This window comes from Urocitellus parryii, chromosome 3, assembly GCF_045843805.1.
Source record: "Urocitellus parryii isolate mUroPar1 chromosome 3, mUroPar1.hap1, whole genome shotgun sequence".
NCBI lineage: Eukaryota > Metazoa > Chordata > Mammalia > Rodentia > Sciuridae > Urocitellus > Urocitellus parryii.
The window spans coordinates 211629963-211650067 of NC_135533.1; the positions used below are offsets into that span (position 1 = coordinate 211629963).

A 20105-nucleotide genomic window follows, 5' to 3' on the forward strand; every position below is an offset into this window, starting at 1 on the left:
TCGACAGTTGCCCACTCATAAGCCCAAGAGGCTGGAGCTCCTGCTGGAATCTGCAAGCAACGCCTCGGCCGGAAGCCCACGTGATCTCACCTTCTTCTGGGTGAGCCTGGGTTTGCTGTTCAAAACATAGACTGCCTTGTCCACGGCCACCAGCCCCACTGTGGCCTCTGCGTCACCTGTCACCTTTAGGTGCACTTGGCTACTGGGCTCCAAAGTCTGCATGAATTCATTATTCTTCAATCCAACCTTCAGCTGAAAAAGAAAAAGAGATGTTTTGAGCGCCCCCTTCAGGTGTGGCTCCTGACTGGTCCCGAGGAGTACCTGGGCGCCCCGCAGGCCAACCCCAACCCAAGCGCTTATCTACTGCTGTCCTCTGTGTGGAGGTCTTAAGGACACACACACACACACTCACACACACACACACACACTCCCCTCCTTCCAGCCTGCCCCCAGGCTGGGAACCCTGAACTCATAGAGACCCCTTCTGGAACTTTGGGATGGTGATGTACAACTATAAGGAGTCTGGCTCACCGTCCCCATGCATCTGTCAATCACGCCAATCCACATGGAATCGGCCACGAGCTTGGGGTCCTGGTGCACCCCCCTGGGCAGTAAGTGAAAGGCCACGATGCGGAAGGAGGGCAGCATCTCTGCAGTCACATTAACGATGGTTGCCGTGTAGTCGCTCCCTGGGCTCCTTAACTGGCGTTTGGCGCTCACGATCTGACCCTGACTCAGGATCTTGGAGACAAGGGGCACCAAGCATGAGAAGTGAGGGACAACCCTTTCCTGAAGTTCCCACTCCAGCCCCTTTGCTTCAGCCTCTTTGTCTGAGCCCTCCACCCCGGCCCCAGATTGTCCCCTCCCTTACGCCTTTGTGGTCTCTCCAGCCCAGCCAACCAGGGCTGTCCCAGGAAAGCACTCTTCATCTCCGGACCCTGGCCCAGTCCCTCACCAGAATGGTGAAGTGCAAGGTTCTGTCCTCGGCGCTGGAGTCCTGGTGTTTCGTGTAGAGGCTCAGAGGGAGGCTACTACCAACCTCGGTGCCCGGTGTCTTGACTTCAGTGTGCAGAAAGTTTCCCGACCCCTCCTGAGTCAAGTACGGCCACCCTGTCATCTTGGCGGAGGCCTCTGGCCAGAGGGAGTCACCAGTTTCCACCTGGGACAGCAGAGCCAGGGGTGAGCCGGCCCTTCCCGCTCCCCGGCCCAGCCCCGCCCTCTTCCCCTCCTGGTGGATACCAAGATGTGCAGCTGCGGCGTCTTGGCTTCTGTGTTGACGGTCAGAGAGGCCAACCCCGTCATCCCAGGAGCACACTTTGTGATTTTGGCAGCTGATGAGGACTCCTGAGGCCGGAGACCCCTCAGGATTTGAGACCAGGACCTGGGGTGGAGTTTGGCATGAGTGAAGGGTAGGCCTGGGGGCCGCCTGGACTGAGGGGTCCAAACTGAGAGTCCCATGGGAGGGGACTGCTTGGAGGGGGGCCTTGAGCAACCTGGGCCACCATTCACTCTTATTGGGGTCTTTGTGAATGGTGGCCCTAGGGTGTGGTGATGGGCCACTGTCTGTGGCCTCTGGTTGCTGTGTGCTGGTTGGGCGTGGGAGGGCTGGGGGAGGGGAGGGAAGGGGAGGGGAGGGAAGGGAAGGGGAGGGGAGGGGAGGGAAGGGGAGGGGAGGGGAGGGAAGGGGAGGGGAGGGGACGTCCCAGTGGGTCTGGCTTTCCTAATGCCCACTTCAAAGATTTGAATTAAGATTTGGAGGGACCTTGGGATGAATGTGATCAACTCGAATTTTAGATGAGCTGGGCACAGAGGGCTTTTATCTCTGGGGGAGTCTGTTTTGGGGAAGGGAGGCCCAGACCCTGGGCAGGGGGAGCCCGGACCCTGATCCTAAAGTGGAAGGGCATCCCCGGCTTGAAGTGCTGTGGCGTCCTGGTGAACTTGGTGTCCTAGGGGGTCTGGACCATCTCGCCCCCTGTGGAGGCAGGGGACCACGGGGTCTGCCTAAGGGGCTCCGTCTCCCTCCCCGCAGGGCCGCCGGCGAGGCCGCCCCTCTGGGTGAAGGTGGAGAAAGGGATCACTCAGCCTCCACTCCTCCCGGCCACGAGGGCAGGGTGTCTGGGCTGGGAAAGACACAGGGCCCCGGGTGAGGGTGGCACCTGAAGAGAACACGGTGTCGTTGACAAAGATCGAGGCCCCGATGGACTCTTCTCCTGGGCCTTCCAACTCGGCTGTCGTCTGTCCTTCTGGAGGGAGACGCGGCCCAGGCCCTCAGGGACCTGTTCTTAGGGCGGGGGAGAAGGAGGAGACGGTTTCTTGGGGAGGGAGGGAGGAGGGGGGAGAAGCACCCTGGGAGGGGGCGGGGCTCACTCACCTCCACCTTCTGCAGAGAGCTCTGGATGGGGATCCCGCGGGAATCGATCTTCACCCCAAAGACGGCTAGAGCGCGTCCGTTCACCGGCTTCCTGAATACGTACCTGGGGGGCAGAGACCCCGGAATCACCTGCACAGCTTCATGTCCCGTGACATCCCTGGCCCTCTGTCGGGTGGGGCTAGGACGTCACTGGGCCTGGATGTCCACACCGAGAGCCTGGTGTGGTAGAAGAGGTAGAAGAATGTCCTGTTCAGCGTGAGCTGGACCTCGAAGGGTGGGAGCACTGAGTGGACAGGACAGCGGGTGCCCTCAGCACTGCACCCGGCCCCAGGCCCTTCCTGGCTGTCTCCTTCCTCCATGGCCGGGGACTTCAAGGGCTGGAACGTGGTCCCACCCACCAGTGGCCAGCTTACTCGCTGGCACTCGGGGGACATGCCTTAGTCCCTGTGTCCCCCTGAGCCTCCTCGGATCCTCAGCCTGGTCCCACCTTGCCCTGCCTGTCCACGTCCCCTTGTCCCCTCACCGTCTCCTTCACTTCAAAGGCACCTGGAACTTCTGTTTGCCTCCACTTAGGTAGCTGGCTTCGATGGTCCATGTCCCCAAACTGAGACGTGGCAAGTTAGGAGGGAGGGAGTTTGAGAGCCGCCCCCCACACCAGCCCCGGCTCTCTGCAGGGCACCTGACAAACTTGGGCAGCGGCAAGGTGTTTGTGTAGAGCCCCTTCTTGGCCACCAGATGCCGACTCCCTCCGGGTTCTGCAGGGGCAAGGGGTGGGGCTGGTCACCATCCCATGGGAGAGCCCTGGTGGTTTGTGCCCCAGGGCCTTTGCACACAACAGGACCCCAGTGTCTGAGATCCACCCCCTCCAGTCCACCTTGATGCCCAGCGTGAAGGTTCTTGTTCCCAGGATCCATCTTGTGGTTCATAGCAAACACTCGGTACTGAACTAGGAGGGGACAGGAGGATTCTGAGCGTTGTATAGAGGACAGGAGAGAGAGGCTTGCTGCAGGGTTGTCCTTAGGACTGTGGATTGAGATGAGGCCTTGGGGGGTGGAGGAGATTTTATGGATGGGAACACAGCAGACATTGAGGGACTTTGGGGCTAAGAGTTAGAACCTGCCCCAGGCCACCCCATTGGCTCAGGGGTGTAGACAGGCTTGTCTGTCTGGATGAAGATGGAGCCGGCATGCAGAGCCACCAACACCATCTTCTCCATGAACGAGGGGTCTGAGGTGGCTGCCCAGTTTGCCCGGATGACGACATATTGCTGTCCCAGTTTGGGGGGGGGTATACCAGTCTCTCAGGAATCTGGGGAGAGATGCTCACATTCCTCTGGTTCTCCTGAGGGCAAAACTTTGGGCCCAATCTTGGGTGAGGCAATTGAGTGGGAGCCCTCTTGCTCTTTTGGGAAAGGTCACCAAGCATAGCTGTGCAGGTTGCCCACTGCACAAGGGCACCCAGTCAAGACAGGAATGAAATCCAGTCCACATTCCCAAACTGCCAGCAGAGGGGGCCGTTTACGACTTCTATGGAAGCACCAGATGGGCGTAGGGGTCCTTCCTGGAGCTCAGGCTTAGGGGAGCCTACATCTCTAAATGGACGGGGCATGAAAGAATCAGTCTATCCAAACCCTGCCATGGCTCGTCAGTGCCCCTGTGGGCCGTCCCCCTGAGGGCTGCTTCTCTCTAGCCATACTGCTGACCCAGAGCTCCTTTTGGGCCACCCAAACTGGCTGTTAGCCACCGTCACCGGAGTCTGGACCATGGAGTCATTTGCGTGACAGAATGCGCTGACTCGTGGCCACCAACGTCTGCCTCAAGGGGAAGTCCCACACGGTGATGTTCACTTCCAGGGACCTCTTGAGGGGCTCCGAGGAGGCTGAGGGGGCCTGGACGTGGATGTCCTCAGGGGTCCCCACCCGTAGCACACGGGGCGTCACAAGGATGTACCTGCCGGGTGACAAACACAGGGTCTCAGAGGGACCGAGGCAGACAGGATCACAGGCAGGGGTGGTGGCACTGACGTCAGGAGTGCCGGAGGCCACGTGGGTCCCCTGAGTTCCTGGACTCACAGTGGCTCGGTGGGGGGGGGGGCTGGCGGTGGGGATCAGGAGGAAGCCCAGGGACCAGGGCACAGCCGTGGCGGCCCAGAGGGTGTGGGGGACCGCGGGCTGCAGAGGTCCGTCCTCTGGTCTGCCTCGGCCCTGCTCTGTTGGCCTTGGCCTGTTTGGGCCGAGTTAATATCTAAACGGGTTTGGAGGAGGGGGTTCCCTGGGGTGGGGCTGCTCCTCACCTCTCGGCCAGGCTGCCAGGTCAGGCCAGGGACAATTGTCCTGAGATTGTCCCAGCTCCTGCCTTGGGGTCCAAGTGGCAGGAGGCTGCTGCTGCCATGAGCCACAGGCCTCATCCTGGGGGCCTCCCCTCCCCCAGCAAGGAGTCACGCAGACCCCCCCACCCCGCACTGGACTCAGGGCCTGGCTGGGAGCTCCTCCCTCCCCTGGGCCCCAATGACTTCTGTGCTTGTGCAATGGGTGACCGTCTCTGGGACAGCTGGTCAAATGGGGCAGAGCAGCCGTTTCCCTCCCATTTCGCAGCCCCAGGCATGAGCACACCAGATGGCATTTTGCCGTCTGGCCCGGCACCCACCACCGTGGAGCCTTCCGAGAAATCCACGGATCAAAGTCCGCTTGCGGGGCTTCAAGTCTCCCTGCCCCACAGCAGGAGCCGCTGCCTGCGCCGGGCACATGGTGACCATTGTCCATTGTTCCTAAGTCACGCCAGTCTCCTATTCCAGAAAGCAAATTATACATAATCAAACCAGGGAAGAAAACACATCATGCTTGAAGCATTCCTGGAAGAAGGCTTTCTCTGTCCCCAAATAATTCTTGCTGACAGTTCTAATGAGCCTGTTCAAGGACTCAGCCCTGTCTGCCCGTGTCGGCCTGTTAGAGACAGGCAGGGCTGCAGACAGTCCGGTCCGATCTGACTCTGCCAACTCCCAGAGTCCTGCCTTTGGAGGGTCTCCCATTCCCCCGAACAATGATAATGTACACTTATCCAACACCATTTATCTCACTAAACATTTACGAGCTGGTCCTACTTAGCATGCAGGGTGCACAACTGCCATGCGACAGAAAGTCCTGCCCGCGCACAGCGGACCCTGACTGCGAGCCCACCAAAGACCTAGGGTGGATTTGCTCCTTCAACCTTGTAGCTTTCCATGAATCATTAGATAGAGGACAGGAGAGAGAGAGGCTTGCACCCACTTTCCTGTCTTTGTTAGAGGGCTGGAAACCCAGTGTGTGAGAAGCCAGGAGGGCAGGTAAAATGTCGCCTTTGACTCCTTGAAGCACCTACTGTGAGCAGGCGCTGCTCTGTGCACAGGGGCGTCTCGCAGCCACGGCTGTGGGAACCAGCACCCACCCACTGGACAGACAGGAGAGCCTGGCTCAAGAGGTGAGTGACTAGCCCCATGTCAGGCAGGGGGAGCAGCAAGCAAAGACTCCCCAGTGCCACAGAGAAAGAAAGAAACAACAGAAAGGAATTAAGACCTGGCAGAGGGGACAGTTCACTCCCATTGAAGGCTCTAGGTTGCTGGTGTCCACTTGCAGTGCCTGGCTCTCAGGGAACCTTCACCAGCTCTGGTCAGCTCTCCCTTGCCTGGGGGTAGGCTCCCTGGGCATCTTTGTCCCTTATCAGGTGCACCCCTTATTGGAGGGGCCAGGACAGGGGATGACCCAAAGGTCAGGGTGCCAGGGACTCAGCACTTGCCACTTTCATCTCCAGTTTGGGCTCCCAGTACCAAAGCCTCTGTGGCTTGGAGGCTTGGTCAGGAAGTGAGGAGCAGCGTCCCTCCCCTCCCATTCTGGACAGGTAGGAAGCACCTGAGCCTCTCTGCGCATGCTCAGACCTGGTTCCGCTGAGGTTTTGCTTTGACTCTGGGCTGGCCAGGAAGGGAGGTCCTGGTGAGCACAGGAGAGGAGGGGGACACGTCGAAAACAGAGGATCCGGGCCGTATCCGGGCTATTGTGAGAGCAGAGCGACACCTCCCACGTCTGTCCCCGAGCCCAACCTCAGGCCCCCAACATAGCTGATAAGGATTTGATCAATAACGTGTATTGGACACATTCGTGCGCAGCCTTATTGTAGGTGTCGGGGACACAGCAGCGAACAGGACGGAAATATCTGACCTTGAGGAGTGGCTATTTTTGCCATAGACGTGTCCACTGATCCCTTCTAATCCTCTCCTCAGTCTAATGAGCTGAGGATCATCAGGGGCCCATTTTGCAGATGAGAAAAACGGCGGCACTGAAAAGGTGAAGGTTCCTGCTCCCCAACGGTGCACCTAAGGAACCCAGGAACAGAGAGGTTGAGCGTCTTCTCCGGGTCATATAGCGAGTGTAGCGATGGAGCTGAGCTCCTGAGCCCGGCTTGGGCGGGAGTTCCAGGGGGGTCCGGAGAGTGGCTGAGGATTGCACCCAGGTGGGTCACTTCAGGTGCACGTCCAGTTGGCTTCTCGCACTTGGCCACGAGAGGGCGCCCGCGAGCGTCCGCCGGCCCCGGGCTGCGCGCGGCCCCTCCCGCAGGAATGCGGGCGGCGAGGGAGGGGGCGGGCGCGGGGCCGAGCAGCTGCGCCGGAGTCGCCCGCCGCCCCTCCCTGGGACCCGGGTGGCTCCGCGGGGGCGCGGGCGGGGAGCGGCCGAGCAGGGCTGTGTCCTCGCAGGAGGCTTCCCCCCCCAGGGCCGAGAGCCCAGGGCTTCCCAGGAAAGGCTGGGTGGACCCGGGGGGCCCCCAGAGCGCGGCCCGCCGCAGCCCGGGCTGGTGCTGATTGATCACCGACTGTGTCCAGCACCCCCGAGACCACGCAGACGGGGGACCGAGCTCGCGGGGTGCTGGGCCTTGTCCAGGTGGCCAGGTCAGGGCCCTCCCCGAGGTGCCCCGTGGGTCACGCCCTGCCCCAGCCCGGGCTCCCCGGCCATCCCTTGGGCTCCCTGGGCGCCCCGTTTGTTCCCCCCAAATTTCAGAATCTGGCCTACTTCCTGGTCCCGAGAGGGACATCTCTTGCCGCTCCTCCCCGTCCCCAGAGGTCTCTGCTGGCGGTGAGAATTTTCCAGAGAAGCCTTTTTCTAAGGGGGGGAATAATTCAGCCTGGGGTTAGCGCTCCTGGGTCGGGAGAGCTGACCGTCCCTGACCAGCCAGGCCCAGGCTCTGCCGGCCCCGCTGGCCTCAGACCCCAGGGAAGCGGCAGGCATTTCGGTTGAGACCGGAGAGGCTCCGTAGCTACGTGGGGAGGCTGAGGCAGGAGGACCACTTGAACCCAGAAGTTTGGGGCCAAGCCTCGGCAACTTAGAGAGACCGAACAAACAAAATAAAATCATCATCAACAACAACAACAACAAGGAAGAAAGCCAGTTAAGATTAATCAGTTGTGCTGGCGCGGTGGTGCCCCCCTGTGATCCCAGCAGCTGGGGAGGCTGAGGCAGGAGGATCCCGAGTTCAAAGCCAGTCTCAGGAAAAGAGAGGCTCTAAGCAACTCAGTGAGACCCTGTCGCTAAATAAAATACAAAATAGGGCTGGGGATGTGGCTCAGAGGTTGAGTGCCCCCTAGTTCAATCCCTGGTATCAAAAAAAAAAAAAAAAAAAGGAAGAAAAAAGAAAAAAAAAAGATGAATCAGGTGAAGGGTGAGGGGAGGGAAAGAGGAAAATGGAATGTGGTTCTGTCTCAGAGGGAGGGGACAGTCTGTGGAAAGACCTGGAAGTAAGCACTGAGCACTGAGCCACATCCCCAGCCCCTTTTATTTTTTATTTGGAGACAGAGTCTCTCCAAGTCGTTTGGGACCTTGCTAAGTTCTGAGGCCAGCTTTGAACTGGAGATCCTCCTGCCTTGGACTCCTGAGTTACTGGGATTGCGTTTGCCGAGGAACCCGGTGGAATTTTAGTCTCTTTTTGGCACATTAATTGAAGCACTCACTCATTGGTCAGACCTTTGTTGTGAGCCTGCCCTGTGCCACTTCCTGCACTAGGTACTGGTCCTGTGGCTGTGGGCAAATAGACCACAATCCCCTCCCGGTGGAGCTGACATTCTAGAGGGTGGAGATAAGAAGCATCTAACTATAGTCTATGTGGGATGAGGGGAAACAAAGCAGCTTAAAGAGACTGACAGGGTGCTTTCTTGTGTGACCAGGGAGGGCCTCTCTGAGGAGGTGGCTTTTGAGCATTTGAAGGAGGAGAAGAAAGGGGCCATGTGGAGAATGGGAACAGCAAGTGCAAAGGACCTGCGGTTGGAGTGTGCACGGGCTGTTTAAGAAACAGCAAGCTTAGCAGAGTTGCTGGAGGGACTGGGAGGAGGAAGTAATCTGAGGCAAATGTTCCCTGATCAGATCACGTATTTGTGGATTTTAATCTAAATAAGACAAGAAGCCCCCGGAAAATTTTGAAAAGAGGATTGGTATTATATTTTTATTTTGACAGAATTAGTCTGGAATATTTCCTTTCTTAGTATGACTTGAAATCCAAAAAGAAAAAAAAAAGATGAATTATTGCAAAAAAATAATAATAAAGCCAATTCACAGAAAAGCTAAAAGAAAGAAAGCAAACTGGAAAAAGGTTTGAGCTTTATATCACAGACTTCCTAATATCCTCTGTATATAAAGAGTTTCTAAAAATTAACAATAAAAGTACCAAAAATCCAATTAAAGACAAATTTGGCAAAGATGTGAGCAGAATGTCTGCAACAAATGAAACACAGAAGTTTCTCCAACATATGAAAAGACAGTCAGCCCTACTCATAACAGGAGAAGTGCACATCAAGACCACACTGACACGCCAAGTTTTATGCAGTAGATTTGTATAAGTTCAGAAGACTGGTGACAGGCTGTAGGAGAGCAAGCAAGCTTACAAATGGACTTGGCCTTCCAGGGTGGAGGTGAGTCACTAATGCTTATAACAATCATGAATGCATAGAGTCTTTGGCCAAGTAATCCCATGACGGAAAACATGTGTGAAATGAGGGATGCACATGAAGTTCTTCATCAGCCATTTGTAAAACAGGAAGCAAAAAACTCCAAAAGCCAAAATCAAAAAGAAAAACAAACAAACAAACAAACATGGAGAGAGCCCAAAGGTACACCAGTCGTGAACCAGTTGCATAAATTACTTTTTATCTACACCATGGAATATGTTGCAGATTGACAAAAGATTGAGGATGCCTTTTGGGGCTGGTATAGAAAGCCCTCCTGGGTACATTATTCATGAGGAGGACTAAAGTTCAGAATCATGGGTATCATATGCTGCTGTTAGTGAAAGTTTAAAAAAAAGCATATACTATTCTTTTTTCATTAAAATATTCTGTGACTATTTTTTCAATTTTATTCAGAAACAGGTTCTTGCTGAGTTGCTTAGAGTCTCACTAAATTGCTGAGGCTGGCTTTGAACTCTTGATCCTCCTGCCTCAGCCTCCTGAGCCCCTGGGATTATAGGTGTGCACCACCGCGCCTGGCTAAATGATATTTTTTATGTGCTAAGGATTGAACCCAGGATGTTGGATGTGGGGAGCAGGCAGTCTACCACTGAGCTGCATTCTCAGTCTTCAAGTGATGTTTTTAAAAAGGGTCCTGTGGGCTGCTGTGTGGGGAATGGATCAAAGGAGGGCAGATGCAGAAAGCAGGAGATGAGATGAGGAGATAAAATTGTCCCTCAGATGCATGGGGGATTGGTTCCAAGACCCCACAGATATTTAAATCTGCAGATGCTCAAGCCCCTTAAATAAAGGGACATGGAACTTGTGCACATCTTCCTGGATTCTTTAGATCATCTAGATGACTTATGATACCCAACGGAGTGTAAGCGCCAAACAAAGAGTCGTTATTCCGAATTGCTTTTTAGTTGTTGTTTTTATTCTTTTCTTTCCCATCTTCTGTTCCCCAGATGCAGATCCCTTGGACTTGGAGACCCAGCTGTGCTCCAGGTGAGAATGGAGGGTGGCTTCCCCGGTGGGGGCGGGGCATGGAGATGCTGTGAAGTGAAGGAGGCTGGGGGGGAGCCCAGGGGTGCTGGGGTACAGCTCAGCCTGGGTTCAGACCCCAGCAGAGAGCGAGGGAGAGGGGGAGGGAGAGAGGACCTGAGCTGCGAGGTGTGTGAGAGAGGAACTTGAGATGATTTTTTTTTTTGGCCCGAGCAACCAGAAGGATGAGCCAACTTATCTCTGCTGAGATTGGGGAGGCCGGGGGAGGGGTGTGTGCATGTGGCAGTCCAGAACCCGGAACTGGCCTGCCTTGAGCATCTTCTGAGCGGTTGCCAATCTCCCCTGGTCAGCAGCAGCATCAGGCTAGAATTCAGGAACAGCTTTTTGTCTCCTCGCTGTGTTTGTTTACGTAGTTACCACCCGGAGCTGCAAGGAGTCTTCCTTTGCAACAGAAGTTGACTCAGGGTGATTTAAGCAACAAAGGAATTTATGGCGTGGGTTCTGGGGGCTCATGGCACCACCAGCCTTGGGAAATAGATGAGAAGTGGACAGGGAAGCAGGGCAGCTGTGAGGACTCAGCCTACATGACCCCACCCCCAGCAGGGCTCCCCTGCCCCTCCCCACAACTACGTATTGGCTAATCCCCTGCTTAAGATGCTGTGATGGTTTCCTTTCATGACAAAGAGACATTTTTCCCCCCCTTAAGCCAGGCACAGCACGGTGATGCATGCCTATAATTCCATCTAAGTGAGAGGCTGAGACAGGAGGATTCCAAGTTCAAGGCCAGCCTGGGCAACTTAGTGTAATGCTGCCCTCAAAATAAAATAAGAAAGAGCTGCGGACATAGCTCAGTGGTAGAGTGCTTGCTCAGCTGGCAGGAGGCCCTGAAATAAAATAAGATAAAATAGTAAAAAGAAAGTGATGTGTTTCAGGGGATTTTTGAAAAAGCAAAGAAATGTTGGTCACAAAATTCAGGATGGTTGGGCTGGGATTGTGGCTCAGCAGTAGAGCGCTCGCTTAGCACAGACGGGACCCAGGTTCGATTCTCAGCATCACATAAAAAAAAATAAATAAAGGCATTTCTCTCTCTCTCTCTCTCTCTCTCTCTCTCTCTCTCTCAAATAAACAAATAAATAGATAAATAAATAAATAAATCCAGGATGGTGAAGACGTTCAGAATGAGACCAGCAGTGAATCAGGAGCATGCTTGGTGGAAGTGTCCTGGGTTAATGTGGACACAGGTGGACGACGGGGGTGAACTGTTCTCCTCTGCTTTACCATGTACACATATCAATCAGGTCCTTCCAGTGGGTACTTTGGGGAGTGGGGGAGGCAGGGGACAGGTGAGCCCAGGGGGATGGAAAAGGCTGTCATTGGCAACTGTGGGGTCTCACCACCACCACTTCCCCACCCCCACCCCCCGCAGAGCTGGGGGTTGAGCCCCGGGGTTCTCATATGCAAGGTGAGTGCTCCACCACTGAGCTACCTTCCCAGCCCCTTTTTAACATTTATTTTGAGACAGGGTCTCATTCAGTTGCTCAGATTGGCCTAAGACTTGAGATCCTCCTGCCTCAGCCTCCCATGGAGCTGGGATTCCAGGTGCGCCCTGCACCGGGCCCACCGCCATCTTTAAGAGGCAAAGAGAGGAGGTGGTTCTTAGAAACAGGTGTTGGCGCCTCATTTTATTTTTTATTTTAATTGAGTTAGGGCCTTAGCTAGAGAGATGTTGCTCATACACCATGACCAGGAATAAGGGAACTTTGAAGATAAGTACCCTGGTCTTTGTCCTCTACCATGGTCTGACCCCAGTGTGGCGGTACTGACAGATGATGGAATCATTGAGGGGGGTTGGGGGGAGTGGGAGGTCGTTAGGTCATGGCAGGTACTCCCCTTAGAAGGGATTAATGCTCATCTCTTAGAGTAAATGACTGTGAGCATGAATTGTTTTAAAAGAAGCTGGGCATGGTGTCTCGTGCCTGTGATTCCAGCTACTCAGAGGGTAGAAGCTGCCTCAGCAACTTAATGAGACCGTGTCTCAAAAAGCAAAAAGGACTGGGAATGGAGCTCAGTGGTAGAGTGGCTGTGAATTTAATCCCCAGTACTGTTAAAAAAAAAAAAAAAAAAAAAAAAAAAAGCTCCTACTGGCTCTGGCTTCCAACCATGTGACCTCTTTGGCTCACATGTGATTCCCTTTTCCTTGAGGCCCTCACCAGAACCAAACAGAAGTTGATGCTGGGACCTCCAGAACTGTGAGCTAATCTTTTCTTTACAAATGACCCGGTTTCAGGTGTTTTGTTATAGCAATGGAAAATGGACTAAGACATTCTGCCACCCTCTGATGGCCAGCAAGTGCCTCCCATTGGCAGAACCCAACAGAATTGGAAGCCAAAGCACAGGGAAACTTGTGGATACAATTCAAGGGGGGAACTCCTGGGATAATCAGAAGACCTCCCTCCATCACAGGGATACCTATAATTTTTTTTTAAAGTTGATTGAATTTCTATTAAACTACAATTCACTGTTCATTTTCACCACACAATCTGCCTTTTTAAAGCACCCAATTCAGCGTGTCTTCGTGTGTCCACAAGGTTGTACTACCGTCTCCACCATCTCATTTCCTGTAGAATTAGACCTCTATATCCATATCAATCAAATGCAGATTGGAGATTGTTGGACTTTTTTCCTGTCATTATCCCCTAAACAATGCATTATAACAACCATTCCCATAGTTTTTATGGTGTATTGTATTGTAAGTCATTGAGGAGTGACAGTATACGGGACTAAGTTCAGAGGATTTCTGCGAACACCACACCACTTTACATGAGGGACTTGAGCCTCTTGGATTTTGGTGTCTGCTGGTGTTCTGGAACCACTCCCCCCGGGGGCTGAGGGCTGCTTGAATTCCAACACTGCTTCAGAAGTCCCGTGTGGAGGAGGGGAAAGGAGTTGACTTCACCAACCCAACAACAAAACTGAGCAGAAGTGACTCCTGATGTTTGCAGAGACACAGAGACCTCTCCCTAAGGCCTGGGACTCAGTTTCCTTTTTCCTAGAAGAGGCCCCTGATGGCCAGCAACAGTGAACCTGACACAGACTTGGGAATCAGACAGCTCATTCTGGTCCACCCTTCCGCTGCCCACAAGCGGGGTTTCTGGCCCGGGAACTGGGCAAGGTTGAGTGACTCCATCTCATGGCCACAGGGTGGACAAAATGAGTAATGAAACGCTTCCCTGGGAGGCCGACACTCAGACACCAAGCCCAGCAGACACTTCAAGAGACAGGAACCAAGGAAGGGGACTTTTGCTGTCACTTCAGTATTGCTATTGCCACCTCTGGGGTATAGAAAATGTCCAGGGGGCACCTATTTATGGAGCAGCCACCGAGCCAGAAACCCAAAGTCCATTTGCCTCCAAAGTCTCTTGGAGAGAGAAACTTGGGAACACCATCTTGGGGGCTCCCAGGGGGACCCTATTGGCTTTTTAATTTATTAAAATTTAAAACATTTAGTTTTATTAAATATTAATGACAGCTTGTGGTTTTATACATTTAATGGAAAAAATATAAGTACATGGCTGTGTGCACACAAACACATTTTGCTAATGGGGAATGTGGGCAGGAAAGTGGAGACTCCTTGGTTCACTCAGCTCTGGGTGTGTGTGTGTGTGTGTGTGTGTGTGTGAGTGTGTGTGGAGGGGGAGGTTCTGGTCATCCCTGTATTCCCAGGTCCAGGATCATGAAGTCATAAGACTGAATGAAGCACAGTCTATCTTGTCCTTCCTCCAGGAAGGCGACTCCCCCTCCCCGTGTGGGCAGACCCCGGGGGTCCCAGGATCTCTCCTCTGCCCCAGCCCAGACTAGGGAGGGCTCTGGGTCTGGAGACCGGAGGCCTTTTCTGGAATTTCAGCAATGCCCAGACCGAGAGCGATGGAAGCAGTTTGCAGAACGAATTTATGGAGGAGATGAACGAATGAACCGAGTGTGCGCGGCCCTGGGTCTGGGGTGTGGCGGTGCCGCCGTGTCCAGGGCGGGAGCGGGGAGCGCAGGCAAGTCTCTGCTCATCAGGGCTCCACCCGGGCCGGGAGGCAGCCGCAGGCCAGGCAGCGGAGGCTAAGGTGGAGCAGGCGCGGCCAGCGGAAGAGGAGGCTGTGGGCGGTTCTCACGTACAGGCTGCCCGAGGGGTCCACGGCCTTGAGCGCCGCCAGCGTCAGGTAGCGGAGGTTGGTTTGCTTGCGCAGCGGGGGCCGAGTGGAGCCGATGACCTTGGCAATGGCCTGCGAGATGGATCCCTGAGATCCGGGCCCAGGGGGCTCCCCACGCCCCTGCGTCCCTGACCGGCTGTCCTGGCCACTCACCTGGGCCACGTCCTTTGGGTTCTGTCCCACTGAGCGGAAGAGCTCCCTGGAGGCGGGGAGGTAGAAGTCCCTGAAGTAGCTCAGGGTTTCGGGGTCGGTGCCTGGAAACTCGGCCGTGGCGACCTGAGCCATGAGCTTCCCCTCGAAGTCAGTGACCACAGGGCCCGGCTCCACCAGGGAGATGCTGGGGACAGGAGCAGGGCTAGTGGGCCCGGTTCCCCCACCCACTCATCAGTCCTGCTCCCCCAGCCCCCTCCCCTGCCTCCTTCGCTCCCCTCCCTGCCTGGCGTACCCCCCCCACACACACACACTGCCCTTCCCTCTCCTCTGCCCACCCCCCCTCCCCGGCGGCTCACAAGATGTTGAACTGGAGCAGCTGGATGGCCAGACTCTCGAAGAACCCCTCCACGGCGAACTTGGAGGCTGAATAGACCTCGTTGAATATGACACCTGAGGGGATTGGAGGGGGCTCTCTGAGGATCTGGGCGATGGACTTTGTGGGTCCCTGAGTAATGGGGTGGTTGGGAGACAGAACAAAGAGGCCCTGGGGATCAGAACCGGGGACAACTGGGGGCTGACCTTTTGGGTATATGGCATTGTGTGATGGGGACATGTGGGGCCAGATCAAGGTGTTCCTGGGGTGCCAGGTGCCATCTCTTCCTGGTTCCTCCTTGTCCCTATTTCCTTCTTGGAGCATGTAGGCATGGGGTCCCTAGCACCCATGGGAGCAGGCGCCATTCATTAGGGACCTGGACAGTGCTTCTCTTTGGCCGGGTGTCAAGTAGACTGGACTCCTTAGAGGAAGCTGGGGAGGGGACAGGCCCAGCAGTATGAATGGCAGGTAGGTGACCTCCAGAGTAGGCCCATCGCAGACACCACCAATCAATGGATGCTCTATTTTCTGCTGAGCCTGGGGATATCTTTAGGACCTGGTGGGCTGTGTTTGGCACTGGGGAGTCTCAGGAGAAGGAGTTCTGATGATCTTTTGGAGTTTTGGGAATGGTGGGGAGAGTGCTTTGGAGATGTCCAGAAGTGGAGTGGATTCTGGAATGCGGATGGCTTTGGAGGCCTGTACACCACCGCAGTCATGTTAATCTATCCCAGAACCGTTTCTTTCTGAGCTGCAGAATCCTTCCCAACACAGCTCTCCAGGCTCATTTGGAATGAGCTAAACCTATTTGCCATCCTTTCAGCCTGGGAAGGGTCAGACACTGGAGGACTACTTAAGGGTTGGGTTCCAGGGCTCACCCTGCAGACCCATGACGCTGCTGACCACCACGATATGACCCTGTCGCCGCTTCTTCATTCCCGGAAGAACAGCTTTGACCAGACGGATGGCTCCCAAAAAATTGGTGTCAAAGATGTTCTTCATGGTGTCTATGCTGAGCCCCTCCAAGGGCCCCACCAGGCCCACGCCAGCATTGTTCACTAGAGAGAGAAGTGTTGAGTGTTACATTAGAGTTCCTCCCACTCTTCTAGTGTCACTGAGGTCACTCTTCAGATCACCCTTTTACCCCCGACTCCAACTCCAAGAAGATGTTTAAGCACAGTCCAGCATTTGTTATGGGGACCTTAGCCTAGGGTGGGAGCAAGGGCCACAGGGAACAGCATGCCTGTAATGCATGAGAAATTCAGCTCTGACCCCAAATTGTTTCAAAACAGCTACACCCACCCTCCTGAGAAGACGGCTCAGGGATTATGAGTTGTTTCTTCATCATTTTTCCTTCCCCAAGTGACTCATCTAAGTAATTTTTCCAACCACATATGGGTTTCTCCATATGTGATAATGTCTATCCCATTAAATCCACTCCACCCCCAGGTCCTAGATTATTTCTAGCATCCCTAACGGACTGATTGAGAGTCCCAGTTCTTGGCCAACTGGTCTACCCCTTTTGTAGAAGATTGGAGGTTGTGGGTAAAGCCAGAGGGCTGGACTCAGACCTTGCCGTGTGGAGGGTTTATAATTAGATCATGGTGGGGTGAATGGCCCTGGGGGCTGCAAAGTCTCACCCAGCACGTCCACTTCCCCTCCTTGGATGCCACTGAGACACTGGGCCACTGACTCATCATTGCACACATCCAGCTGGGCCACGGTGAGGGTCTTTCCCAGAGCGTCCCCAGCAGCTGCCTCCAGCATCTCCTTCTTTCTCAAGTCCCTCATGGTGGCCACCACTGGGGGCACAGAACAGAGTTGGTACAGGCAACTGGCTCCTTTCCTTGGGTGTTTCTGTTGTCTTGCACAAGCAGTTCCAGAGGATGAAGATCTACAGGTTTGCACACCTATGTTCATTGCAAATGCACACTTGTGTGCTCGTGTTAACATGCAGCCACATCCATCTATCCTATAAAAGTTTATTGAGCATATACCACAAACTATGCTTATTCTAGGTATTATTGTGTGAAATAAGAAAAAGTCCTGCCAGGCACAGGAGTGCATGCCTGTAATCCCAGCTACTTGGAAGGCTGAGTCACAGGGATGGCAAGTTCAAGGCCAGCCTGGGCAACTTAGTGAGATCCTTTTTAAAAATAAAAAAATTAAAAGGACTGGGGTGTAGTTTAGTGATAGAGCACCCCAGGGTTCAATCCCCAGCAGCCCCTTCCCGCCAAAAGATAAAGTACCTTCCTTTGTGAAATTTATAATCTAATGAGTAAGACAATAAAAACAAAAATACAAACAAGATTGCCATGAGAAAAATTTCACACACACCTACAGCCAACATACGTGCTTTGCACACTCAAGTAGGAAGAACCACATTTGCAGCATTGACATAGGAAATTCCAGTTTACTGAGCATTTACTGTGTGCTAGGCATTGTGCTGAGCATTATCTCTAACTTGCAAGGACCCTACTAATTATTGCACTAACTTGTTTCCCCCCAAATATCTGCACAAAATCTTCCTTTGCACAAACTCTTCTCAAATCTTGCCACTCCTCCATCAAGACATGAAATCATGTGTCCCGGTGGTAGAGTGTGTTTAGCACAGGCAAGTCCCTGGGGTTGAGCCCCAGCATTACACAAACATGCATGCAGATATGCAGGCATGTAGATCTTGAATCCAATTCCCTCCCTCTCCCCTTGAACCACCCACCCTCAGTACTGGGGATGGAACCCAGGGCCATATGCATGCTACCACTGAGCTCCCCACCTTCCTGTTGAATTGTATGACCAGGTGGAAACCAATGGAAGTGACACAGTGTGGTTTCTGAAGTCCAAAAAGATCTTGCAGTTTCTGCATCACTTGCTGTAACACTCTCCTTGCAGCCCTTGCCCATCATGGAGCAGCCCAGTTATCCTGAGGCCACCATGCCATGAGGAAGCCCAAGCTAGCTGAGGAAGAGAGACTACAAGGAGAATTTCTAAGGTTACAGGAAGGGAGTGAGCTGCCTTTCCACCCCCATGTACTCCAGTCCCCACTCTGCCAGCTGTGGCCTTTGACTCTGAGCCTGAACCACCCTCTGAGTCCTTCCTGAATTCATGACCTATGTGAGCTGTAGGTGGAAAAACAAGTGATTGTAGTTGTTTTACAGCATACATTTTGGGGTGATTCATTATGGAGCAATAGTAACTAGAATAGGTAGGTAACTGGGATTTGAACTTGAGTTTGTAGCAAGCCCACGCATACCAGGGATTGAACTCAGGGGCACTCAACCACTGAGCCATAAGCCCTAGTTTGTATTTTATTTAGAAACAAGGTCTTACTGAGTTGCTTAGTGCCTCACTTTTGCTGAGACTGGCTTTGAACTCATGATCCTCTTGCCTCAGCCTCCAGAGCTGCTGGGATACAGGCGTGAGCCACCATGCCTGGTGCCCTTGCATGGCCTCACCATATATACTACATATACATGTTTGCATGCCCCTCTGTGCATGTACCCATGGTCACACATATGTGCGCCTGGGGGACATTTATTTGTGTATAGTATTAGTCTGTGGGATTCACAGGTGTTATATAGATGAATGAGCTCACTGGCATCCTGAATGCAGTATAGTGACAAGTGTGGTCCCAGCTTCTGGCTGCCTGGGTTCATATCTCTGCTCTGCCACTTCCTAGCTGGGTGACCTTGGGCAAGGGCCTTTGGCAGTCTATGTGTTTCCTCTTTTCTAAAATAAGGCAAAGGATAGTAAGTGGCCTCTTCACAGGGGGCGATGTGAAGAGTAAGTGACATATCAGATGCACTTAAATGACACTTGGCACATAATGAGAGTTCAAGAGCATTACCCTTTAGCAGTTTTATAGCTCATTGGCCCACCTACAGTTACACAAGTTCCTTTCTGCACGATGACCTTTGCCTGTCACACTCAAAGCTGTGCCTCTAAGACAGAGGGCAGAGGGCTGGGAGAGGCAGCCCTGCCAGCTGGGGCAGTGCCCACCCCCCAGCAGCCTGAGCTTAAGTAACTGCCCTTTGCCTAATTACACTCAGCCTATTCCAGGGCAGAGGTTCCTAGGGTTGGGGCGCAGTCTGTAGCCATTTACTCGAGACCCGCAGGAAGGCAAGAACCTGGAACTAGAGGGCTCCCGTAAGTCCCCAAGGTCAAGAGCATGTAAGAGGCTTATCCTGGAGTAGTAGTAATCTGGGGGCGGGGGGCAGAGTCAACAAGGTAATTATCCATGCCCAGGAATGCCCAAAGGAGCCCTCTCGGATAAGTCTTCCTGAGCAGCCCTTCATAACACATAAACCCTTGACACCCATGACACTGGTCACTCGACCCCGGTCATATTCTTCCCTTGCTTTGTTTTGCTCTTCAGCACTTGTGATGGCCAGACATACTGCAATTTCTTTTTATGTGTTTGTCTGTCTTCCCTGCGCCTCCCCCAGGACACCACTCCCCAGAGCTGAGATTTTTGTCTCTTGTCCATAGCTGTTTCTAACACCCAGAGCAGAGCTTGGCACACAGTAGATACGCAAGAAATATTTGCTGGATGAGAGGATGGTCCTGCAGGGAGAGGGGCCTTTCCATGTACAGCTGGAGGGGATGAGATTGCTTGCGGAGACAGCATGGGGGCTGAGGCTCCTAGGAAGCCAAGCCCACCCCGGCTGTCCCCAGGTCCACCCGGGCCCCTTACCCTGGTAACGCTGTTTGGGGTCATGAGCCAGGTGCACAGCAAGCTCCAAGCCAATTCCTGATGAACAGCCTGAAATCAGCACGGTCCTGGGTGAGGAGGCCATGTTGATCCCTCCCTGGACAGGACTCCAGACTGAGATGACACCCCTCCACCCTTGTCTGTTCTCTCGTCTAAGCTCCTTTTACCTGATCCCTTGCAGGGCAAAGGGGCCCCAGGAGACTTCCACTGTGGCTTGCACAACCCTGAACAGGTGGCTGGAGAAAATCCTTCGACTCTTCACAGTCCGTTTCCTTTATTTGCCAAAACCTTCTTTTTGGGGGGCTGGGGGTATGGCTCAGGGGTAAAGCATTAGCTTAG

At 53.8% G+C, this 20105-nt stretch overlaps 1 protein-coding gene across 1 annotated transcript; it reads right to left on the reverse strand.

Moving 5' to 3' along the window:
* Positions 1-14391: 14391 nt before the first annotated feature.
* On the reverse strand, positions 14392-19851 carry Rdh8 (retinol dehydrogenase 8). The gene is made up of 6 exons (XM_026399837.2): positions 19749-19851; positions 16696-16857; positions 15934-16113; positions 15042-15135; positions 14686-14869; positions 14392-14604 (listed from the first exon to the last, which is right to left on the reverse strand). The coding sequence occupies exons 1-6, from the start codon at positions 19849-19851 to the stop codon at positions 14392-14394; spliced, it is 936 nt and encodes a 311-aa protein (XP_026255622.2).
* Between the last annotated feature and the right edge of the window lie 254 nt (positions 19852-20105).